Raw genomic sequence first — 10,754 nt, forward strand, 5'->3', positions numbered from 1 at the left:
AAATGGCCAAGTTCTCATTTTAAGATTATGACCCCATGTTCTTGATTTCTCCCAGCAAAAAGACAGACTTCTATTTATACAACACCTTTCACGACCACCGGACATCCCAAAGCACTTTACAGCCACTTTACTTTTGGAGTGTAGTCACTGTTGTAATGTGGGAAACACAGCAGCCAATTTGCGCACAGCAAGCTCCCACAAACAGCAACGTGATAATGACCAGATAATCTGTTTGAGTGATATTGATTGAGGGGTAAGTATTGGCCAGGGCACCAGGGATAACCAATACAATAGCAAAATACTGCGGATGCTGGAAATCTGAAATAACAACAGAAAATGCTGGAAACACTCTGACATGAATCTTTTATTCATGAAAGAAAGAGTTATAAAATAATACTGAGTGGCATACGGGTGGCGCTGTCCAGGGAGAGTATAAATACTCGGGCACGGGCCCAGTTTGCGCAGGACATTCTTAACAGAAACTAGTGAAGGACACAACTAGACCTCCATGTTGTAAAACAGTTGATTAAAGCTTTGCTTAATGCTGAGACCAAGTGCCTAGTAGTTTTCTTACATCATACTCAGCAGGCCAGGCAGCATCTGTGGAGAGAGAAACAGAGTTAAGGTTTCAGGTCTGGGACTCTTCATCAGAACTGGAAAAAGCTGGAGATGTAGCAGATATTAAGCAGGTGCAGAGACAGGGTGGGAGGGGATGAAGGAATAAAAGTAATATACTGTGCTGAGGTAAGAGGCAGGAAAGATAAAATGTTGCTAAGGGGATGGCAACATCATACAGCATGCAAAATGGGAACAGGGGTTATAATTTGAAATTGTTGAACTCAATGTTGAGTCCAGAAGACTGTAAAGTGCCTGATCGAAAGATGAGGTGCTGTTCCTCGAGCTTACGTTGAGCTTCATTGGAACAATGCAATAGCCCGAGGACAGAGAGATCAGATTGGGAGTGGAGCGGAGAATTAAAGTGACAGGCGACAGGAAGCTCAGGGTCTCACTTATGGACTGAACGGAGGTGTTCCACAAAGCGGTCACCCAATCTGCTTTTGGTCTCCCCAATGTAGAGGAGACCGCATCGTGAGCAGCGAATACAGTATACTAAATTGTAAGAAGTACAAGTAAATCGCTGTTTCACCTGGAAGGGGTATTTGGGGTCCTGAACATTGGGAAGGGAGGAGGTAAAAGGGCAGGTGTTGCATCTCCTGTGCATGCACGGGAAGGTGTCGGGTGAAGGGGAAGAGCTGTTAGGGGTGATTGGGGAGTTCACCAGAGTGTCGCGGAGGGAGCGGTCCCTTCGGAATGCTGAAAGGGGAGGTGAGGGGAAGATACGTTTGGTGGTGGGATCACATTAGATGTGCCGGAAATGGCGGAGAATGATTCATTGAATGTGGACGCTGGTGGGGTAAAAGGTGATGCCAAGGGGAACCCTATCATGGTTCCGGGAGGGAGGGGAAGGGGTGAGAGCAGAAGTGCCGGAAATGGAACGGACGCAGTCAAGGGCCGTGTCAACCACAGTAGAGGGGAATCCTCGGTTGAGGAAAAAGGAAGACATGTCGGAAGCACTGGTATGGAAGGTGGCATCATCAGAACAGACGCGGCGGAGTTAGAGAATCTGGGAGAATGGAATAGAGTCCTTACAGGAAGCGGGGTGGGAGGAAGTGTAGTCCAGGTAGCTGTGGGAGTCAGTGGGCTTGTAGTAGATGTTTGTCGATAGCCGATCGCCAGAAATGGAGACAGAGAAATCAAGGAAGGGAAGAGATGAGTCGGAGATGGACCATGTGAAGGTGAGGGAAGGGTGGAAATTGGAAGTAAAGTGAATGAACTTTTCTAGTTCAGGGCGAGAGCAGGAAATGGCACAGATACAGTCATCGATGTACTGGAAAAAGAGGTGAGGGAGGGAGGGGACCTGAGTAGGACTGGAACAAAGAATGTTCCACATATCCCATGAAAAGGCAGGCATAGCTAGGGCCCATGTGGGTTCCCATAGCAACACCTTTAATTTGAAGGAAGTGAGTGGAGTCAGAGGAGAAGTTGTTCAAGGTGTAAGCATCAACGCAGGCCCCAAGGATTTTTGTTTTGTATCGGACATTTTGAATGACTGTTACTGCTGATTTGACCAACTGCCTGTTTGGAGACGATGGGAGGGGCCCAGGTGTTCGTGATGAACAGGAGATTCCAGCCAGGCCTATAAACTAATTATGGGAGAATGTCTGGGCAGACAGAATTCTCTGGAAAGACAATGGGTGACACATATGGTGACGAGTACCCAGATGAGATAGCCCCGAAAGGCGGGAACCAGACAAAAGAGGACCATTGTAAATTAATGGGAAGCCACTTAACCCAGGATCAGGTGAAAAGTGCGGCCCATCATCTGCCATTACCACCAGCACCTAAATGGAATAGCTCTGAAAGGTGGGAACCGGACAAAAGAGGACCATTGTAAATGAATGGGAAGCCACTTAACCCAGGATCAGGTGAAAAGTGCGGCCCATCATCTGCCATTAACACCAGCACCGAGATGAGCTAGCCCCGAAAGGCGGGAAGCCAGACAACGAAGACAAAGAATGGTGATTAAAAAGACATCACTGCAGCTACACAGACCTGAATGAACTTTCAGGATATCCAGAGAAGGCAGCTTTGGCCATTCGCTCTCTCTCTCGCTTGCTCTAAACCACCACGAGCGACAAGAGCCTTGCCTTGCTCTTCGACTGTAGGAACGAACCTCGAAACTGGGACTTGGACACTGCATCGGCGATACGGAACCAGGAGACATGTTCTACACAGGGAAGCAGCGAGCAAGAAACAGACAATCAGGGTGAGCATTGTCCAAGCCCACGCATCCTTAAGACCACCGGTATTGTGTGAGGGGGTGTTGCGTGTCCCAACCAATCCAGAGGGGTTTAGTGGGGAGGTTTTGTGTGTATTATATAGTGTATGTTCCGGGGTTTGTGGGACAAGTCCGTGTTATCATCATCGGCGACCACTCGAATTCGAGTATGGTATGTCCTTCATCAGTCATCTACTTGTGGGTCTTCAGGTGGCTGTGGAGGCCAATCCGAGATCCACAGACTCTACTACAGTGTGGACATGTAAGACTATTGGTAGTGACTGGAGTATGGGTCTTCTTAAGTTGTTGTCTCTCTTTACGGCGCTGGCATTTATCCTCAGCGGCACGCTGGAGATTCTTTTCATGTAGTGCGGCACCGTTGTGGATGCATTTTCTCCAATTGTCTCTGTCCAGTGCGATTTCCTCTCAGTTATTAATATCAATATGGAAATTTTTAAGGATTACTTTGATGTTATCTTTCACAGAATCACAGAAATCACAGAAACCCCACAGTGCAGATAGAGGCCATTTCGGCCCATCGAGCCTGCACCGACACATATCCCACCCGATCCCTGTAACCCCTACACCAACACATATCCCACCCTATCCCCGTAACCCCACGTATTTAATCCCCCTAACACTAAGGGTCAATTTATCATAGCCAATCAACCTAACCTGCACATCTTTGGACTGTGGGAGGAAACCGGAGCACCCGGAGAAAACCCACGCAAACACGGGGAGAATGTGCAAACTCCACACAGACAGTCACCCGAGGCCGGATTCGAACCCGGGTCCCTGGCGCTGTGAGGCAACAGTGCTAACCACTATGCCACACGAGGACAAGTGCGTTTTCAACACCACGCGCCTCTGCATACTAGGCAGCGTGGTGGAGAATGGGGAAATTGGACCAGACCCCGACCGATTGCGCCCCCTACGGGAGCTGCCCCTGCCCAACACTCCCAAAGCCCACTATCAGCGGCCTACCAATGAGGTGTACGCCAGGCACCTGCTTACTACCTGCACACAGCGACCCGGAGAGTTGTAACGCTTCTTTTGACCACCAGGAGACCTCTGCCCTTCCTTCAACTGGGAGTACAGAACCTGTTTTGGGAGACGTGAGTCTGACATGCGAATGACATGTCCAGTCCATCAGAGTTGATGCTGCATGATGAGCGTAGTGATGCTGTAGATATTGGCCTCTTCAAGTATACTCCAGTTGGTACGCTTGTCCTCCCAGCTGGCCCTCAGGATTTTGCGTAGAGAGCGTTGGTGGTATTGCTCTAAGGCTTTGAGATGTCTACTGTACGTAGTCCAGGTTTCAGCTCCATATAAAAGGGTGGGAAGGATGGTGGCTTTGTATACAAGAATTTTAGTTTGGACTTGGAGGTCATGATTTTCAAAGACTCTCCTCCTCAGTTTAGAAAAGGCTGTGCTTGCACAACTCAGGCGGTGATGGATTTCAGAATCAATGTCAGCTTTGGAGGATAAATGGCTACCAAGATATGGAAAGGGGTTGATATTTTCAAGGGTGTTATTATCAATCTTTATAGAGGGAGGAGTTGCAAGCTGATTAGGTGATGGCTGGTGGAGCACCTGGGTTTTCTTTATATTCATAGTGTATGTTCCGGGGTTTGTGGGACAAGTCCGTGTTATACTCTGTATAGCAGCACAGTGTGATTTTAGGCATCTTAATACGAGACAGGGGCCTGTTCAACGGGCCAAGTTGTATTATTGTGCTGTTTGTTTTTACGCCACCAGGCATTTTACGTACTGGAGATGGGTGTGTGTGTTAACCTTATTAAACACCGTACGGTTGAGTCTGAAAAGCTTGTCTGTGTCCCAATCCTGTTCACTGTAACTCCTGTCGTATAGAACTAAGTAGGAGGGGTGATTCGAAACACCAAGGCAAACCACCTACAAATGTGAGAACAAGTTCAGCCAGGCGGAGGAGGGTGGTGGTGGATGGGGACTGGTTGGGCCTCTGTTCAAGGAAGCAGCGGAGCGCCCTCAGGCCATCCTGGTGGGGGATGGAGGTGCAGAGGGATTGTATGTCCAAAGGTTGGGGCCCGGAAACTGGAAACTGTTGAAGTGGCGGAGGGCGTCGGAAGAGTTGCGAAAGTAGGTGGGAATAGACTGGACAAGGGGAGAAAAAATAGAGTTGAGATAGGAAGAGATAAGTTCTGTGGGGCAAGAATAGGCTGAAATGATGGGTCTACCAGGGCAGTCCTGTTTGTGGATCTTGGGAAGGAGGTAGAAGTGGACTATGCGGGGTTGGGGAACCATGAGTGTGGGGCCATGGAGGGAAGAGCTCCAGAGGAGATGAGGTCAGTGACAGTCTTGGAAACAATGGCCTGATGTTTGCTAGTGGGGTCATGGTCCAGGCAGAGGTAGGAGGAGGATTCGGAGAGTTGGCGTTCAGCTTCCGCATGGTAGAGGTCGGTTTGCCAAACAACAACAGCACCACCCTTGTCAGCGGGTTTAATGACAATGTCGGGGTTGGATCTGAGAGAATGGAGTGCTGCAAGTTCAGAGGGAGGTAGGTTGGAGTGAGTGAGGGGAGCAGAGAAATTGAGACAGCCGATGTCCCACCGGCAGTTAGCAATGAAAAGATCTAGAGAGGGTAAGAGGCCAGAGGGAGGGGTCCAGGTAGAGCGAGAATTCTGAAAATGGGAGAAAGGATCAGCCGTGCGGGGGGGGAAGACTGGCCAAAGAAGTGGGCACGGAAATAAAGGCGACGGAAAAAGAGCTCAACATCGTGCCGAGCTCGAAATTCATTGAGATGGGGGTGTAAGGGGATGAAGCTCAGGCCTTTGCTGAGGACTGATTGTTCGGGGTCAGAGAGAGGAAGGTCAGACAGAGGGGATAGTGAAAATACAGCAGGGGATGAAATTTGAAGGAGGGATGGGGTCAGAGGAAGGTGAAGGGGAAGAAGGTTCCAGAGGGGCATTGGTGTCCAAGAGTTGATGAAGCTTGCGACCCTTGACATCAGAAAGGAAAAAAAAAAGTTTGTTGTTGAAGTGTCAGATGAGTCGAAGGATGAAATGGAACTGTGGACCTGGACAGCTTTGAGAAAGAGTGCGTCGGTGCTGCTGAAGAGAAAGGTCGAGAGTGTTCATGTGGCAGCGCATGGCGTTGAGTGTGGATCTTGGGATGCGGCGAGAGCAGTAGGTTGAGGAACGTTGATTATCTTGGAGATGTTTGTAATCCTGGGTGGATATGAAACACAAAGGGTGAAAGTTCAGTTGGAATCCACGTGGAATAAGTCAGAACTGGAGACAGTTGCTGAGGAAAGAGATGTGGCTGTGAAACCGAGTCTTGGCAGATACCTGATCAGACACGAGAAGGGAAACTGAAAGCAATGAAGATGAACAAGGTTGAAGAGACAAACGGAAATCCCGTCGGAGAGAAGAGCAGAACTTCTTCAAGGTGGGCAGTCCTAGAAGAGAGGTGGCAGTGAACCAAACACTAATACAATAGCAAAATACTGCGGATGCTGGAAATCCGAAACAGCAACAGAAAACGCTGGAAGCGCCCAGCAGGCCAGACAGCATCCGTGGAAAGAGAAACAGAGTTAACATTTCAATTCTGGGACCCTTCATCAGAACTGGAAAAAGCTGCAGAGACAGGGTGGGAGGGGAGGAAGGAATTGAAGGAATATACTGTGCTGAGGTAAGAGGCAGGAAAGATAAAATAACTCCCCAGCTCTTCTTCAAATTAGTGGCATTGGAACTTTTACGTCCACCTGGGAGAGCAGACAGGTTTAAGATCTCATCTGAAAGATGACACCACTGACAGTGCAGCACTCCCTCAGCACTGCACTGGAGTGTCAGCCTAGATTTTTATGCTCAAGTCTCTGGAGTGGGACTTGAATCCATGACGTTCTGACTCAGAGGTGTGAGTGCTGCCCACTGAGCCACCGCTGACGCTTAAGGTGATAGTTTCTCTGTATCTACCCTATCAAATCCATTTAACATTTTAAACACCTCGATCAGGTCACCCCTCAATACTCGAGGGAATACAAGCCTAGTCTATGCAACCTCTGCTCATAATTTAACTCTCTGAGCCTTGGTATTGTTGTGGTGAATCTGTGCTGCACCTCCGCCAAGGTCAATATAGCCTTCATGAGGTGCGGAGCCCAGAACAGAGTGCAGTGCTCCAGGTGGGATCTGACCAAAGCCAATTCTCAATCTTTGTTTGGAAATGAATGTTGGGTCTGATATCATAACCTTGAACTTACTCCCTTATCTTAGAATGTTTTGACAAACAAGTAGGGTGAAATCAAACTTCGGTGACAGCGCAGAACAGGCCATAGCATTTCAGTAGCCTGTTTTGTATTCCAGGCTGATTTTCTTTTCCACTGAAGTCAATGTCTTTACCACACAATAGATGAAAGTTCTAGACAGGTTAAAGGGGCTCAAAACAAATAAATCCCCCCTTTATGAAACACCGGTTCGGACCCAGCTGCTATATTATGTTCAATTCTGCACAGCACACTTTATAGGAAGCATGCCAAGGCTTTAGAGAGGGTGGAGAAGAGATTTACTAGAATGGTACCAGGGATGACAGGCTTCAGTTATGTGGAAGAGATTGGAGTTGTGCACCTTACAGCAGAGATGGATTGATAGTGTTCAAAATCATGAAGTTTTGATAGATATGAATAAGGAGAAACTATATCCAGTGGCAAAAGGGTCAGTAACTAAAGGAAAGAGATTTAAGGTAATTGGCAAAAGAAATCAAGGATAAAGAAATTACACTGCGAGTCATAGTTATACAGCACTGAAAAAGGCCCTTCGGCCCATTGTGTCCGTGCCAGCCATCAAGCCCTGTCTATTCTAATCCCATTTTCCAACACTTGGTCCGTAGCCTTGTATGCTATGGCGTTTCAAGTGCTCATCTAAATGCTTCTTGAATGTTGTGAGGGTTCCTGCCTCTACCACCATTTCAGGCAGTGAGTTACAGATTCCAACCACCCTCTGGGGGAAAAGTTTTTCCTCAAATCCCCTCTAAACCTCCTACCCCTTACCTTAAAACTATGCCCCCTGGTTATTGACCCCTCTACTAAGGGGAAAAGTTCCTTTCTATCTACCCTATCTATGCCACTCATAATTTTGTACACCTCAATCAGGTCCCCCCTCAGCCTTCTCTGCTCGAAGGAAAACAACCCCAGCCTGTCCAGACTCTCTTCATAGCTGAAGCACTCCAGCCCAGGTAACATCCTGGTGAATCTCCTCTGCACCCTCTCCAATGCAATCACACCCTTCCTATAGTGTGGTGACCACAACTGCACACAGTATTCCAGCTGTGGCCTAACTAGTGTTTTGTACAGCTCCATCAGAACCTCCCTGCTCTTATATTCTATGCCTTGGCTAATGAAGGCAAGTATCCCATATGCCTTCTTAACCACCTTATCTACCTGTCCTGCTGCCTTCAGGGATCTATGTACATGCACACAAAGATCCCTCTGATCCTCTGTCCTTCCTAGGGTCCTACCATTCATCGTGTATTCCCTTGCCTTGTTAGTCCTCCCAAAATGCATCACCTCACACTTTTCAGAGTTAAATTCCATTTGCCACTGTTCTGCCCATCTAACCAACCCGTCTATATCGTCCTGTAGCCTGAGGCTTCCCTCCTCGCTATTTACCACTCCACCAATTTTCTTGTCATCTGTGAACTTACTGATCATACTTGCTACATTCCTATCTAAATCATTAATGTACACTACAAACAGCAAGGGACCCAGCTCCGATCCCTGCGGTACACCACTGGACACAGGCTTCCAGTCACAAAAACAACCTTCGACCATCATCCTCTGCCTCCTGCCACTAAGCCAATTTTGGATCCAATGTGCCAAATTGCCTTGGATCCCATGGGCTCTCACCTTCCTGACCAGTCTCCCATTCGGGACTTTGCCAAAAGCCTTACTGAAGTCCATGTAGACTACATCAACTGCACTACCCTCATCCAAACACCTAGTCACCCCCTCGAAAAATTCAATCAAATTGGGCAGACATGATCTCCCCGACAATGCTATGCTGATTATCCCTGATTAATCCTTGCCTCTCCAAGTGGAGACTAATCTGAAACGCACTGCCTGAAGGGGCGGTGGAAGCAGATTCAATAGTAACTTTCAAAAAGGGAATTGGATAAATACTTGAAGGGGGAAAAAAAAAACCACAGGAAAGAGCAGGGGAGTGGGAATAATTGCATAAATCTACCAAAGAGCAGGCACAGGTGCGATGGGCCGAATAGCCTTCTGTGCGGTTACCATTCTATGAGGAGAAAGTGAACATCAGACGTGTCGTAGAAGGGACGGCGAAAGCAACGCCAGCCGTGTTATGTCCCCGCCCAATGACAACTTTGCTGCTCAAAAAGGCAGCACTCAAATGTAAAGTCAATGTGTTATTTGTTTAATAAAGGAAACCCTCTAATCTTAGCTCGAAACACACGTCAGTAGTCGTCATCTGCTCGCAGAGACAGAAAAAACACAGCCACATCGACAAAAGTTTTTATAACAAGAGGGCAGTTTTCTTTTTAAATCCGTTTTATTACAATGATGAATAATTGTTCACAGAACATACTAGCATCAAAATGGAAGAGACACCTCGAGATACACGACTGGCTGATCCATTAACAACCCCAGACTTAGTTACAAAGTGAGTTTTCTTGTCCCACTGCAAGGCGAGATCTTCAACACAAACTGATACAGTAAGAGAGATACTTATAAAACAAGTCCTCTCCACACAATAAATAATATTAATTAAAAATTGCCCCAAGTCTTCCACACAATAAATAGTATTAATTTAAAATTGCCATAACACTTCTACATTAAATATTAATTTAAAATTGCCATAAATAAAGGAATCATCAATAAATATACAAGTTTTCATAATCCGTTTCAACAATATTGCATTCAAGGTAATTAGTATTGAGGTAACCACTACAGAATCAATTATCGGGGTTTTAAGATATTACTACAGCCGAAAATTGGAGTCCTTCGGTCTTCCCTTGAAGGTGGAAGGCCCGCTCCCCACCCTTCTCATGTCTGCCTGTGGGAAACACAGGTCCAGGTATCGCTGGGTGGGGGTTCCCCCCATTACATTTGCATCCACTTGCCACAGGCAGCAACCCTGCGTGGAGCTCTGGGCAGTTCACGCTGGAGACCGTTCCGACAACGACCATCGTTATCATTTTACGGTTTCACATCCTACAGGATCGGACGACTCTGGTGATCTGGAGCGAGTCTCCTGCTGCAGGCTGCTGGGTGCAGTTGGTTTCAGCTCCCGGAGCCGTGAGGAGTAACACGACGGAGGGAGCGGCGGCGGCGAAGCCCGACGAGGAAGGGGCCTGGACAGACGCCGAGACTAGTTGTGCAACGGCGCCCAGATCCGTCGAGGGGAGGCTCAGCTCCTCTTCAGTCGCACTGTAGACCTGGAAGAGGACGACCGAGACTAAAAGCAGCAGCATCCGCTTAGCCATGTCCTTCTCCGTAGGAAGTGACCTTCTAACCTAGAGAGACAGAAGAGAGAGAGCAGGTTAAACGAGCGATCCAATGCTTTATACGACTAGAAATTAATACAATGTGAACTCGGTTTTATTTTTGCAGTAATATTGACAGATTGCTACCTGGCCAGGTGGATAGAGAACTTTAAGAGTGCGTCTCTTGCGTCGAATAGGTTTCTTACTTTCCCGGATGGGTTCGAAAGTGAAGACCTGGGGCATTGTCGGCTTGCGGCCGGCGAACCCCATGGCCTGCCGTTCGGAGATAGCCTGCTGGCTCAATTCGCAGCCCGCGGTGAAGGACATGGTTCTTGTAGTGTAAATGATGTCCATTGCTGTTGTTGATTTTATGAATGAATCTCAATCGCCATGCCGCTCGTTCTTTTATGCCCGTCTCCGGGCCTCCGGCCCCGTTCCG

General features: G+C 47.8%; 1 protein-coding gene across 1 annotated transcript; it reads right to left on the reverse strand.

Moving 5' to 3' along the window:
* Window positions 1-9,362: 9,362 nt before the first annotated feature.
* On the reverse strand, window positions 9,363-10,754 carry LOC147095973 (uncharacterized). The gene is made up of 2 exons (XM_085974933.1): window positions 10,463-10,754; window positions 9,363-10,345 (listed from the first exon to the last, which is right to left on the reverse strand). Exons 1-2 carry the CDS (start codon window positions 10,667-10,669, stop codon window positions 10,037-10,039), a joined length of 516 nt encoding a protein of 171 aa, XP_085831059.1. The 5' UTR covers window positions 10,670-10,754; the 3' UTR covers window positions 9,363-10,036.

Source organism: Somniosus microcephalus, unplaced genomic scaffold (assembly GCF_052327205.1).
Source record: "Somniosus microcephalus isolate GS21.2 unplaced genomic scaffold, FLI_Smic_1.0 unresolved_chr1, whole genome shotgun sequence".
NCBI lineage: Eukaryota > Metazoa > Chordata > Chondrichthyes > Squaliformes > Somniosidae > Somniosus > Somniosus microcephalus.

What these genes read in the sequence shown, in the direction of transcription:
- LOC147095973 (XM_085974933.1), bottom strand. Translation starts at nt 10,669, where the DNA reads ATGGACATCATTTACACTACAAGAACCATGTCCTTCACCGCGGGCTGC. An exon ending in TTCTCTATCCACCTGGCCAG is followed by an intron (nt 10,346 to 10,462) that starts GTAGCAATCTGT and finishes CTGTCTCTCTAG; the next exon opens with GTTAGAAGGTCACTTCCTAC.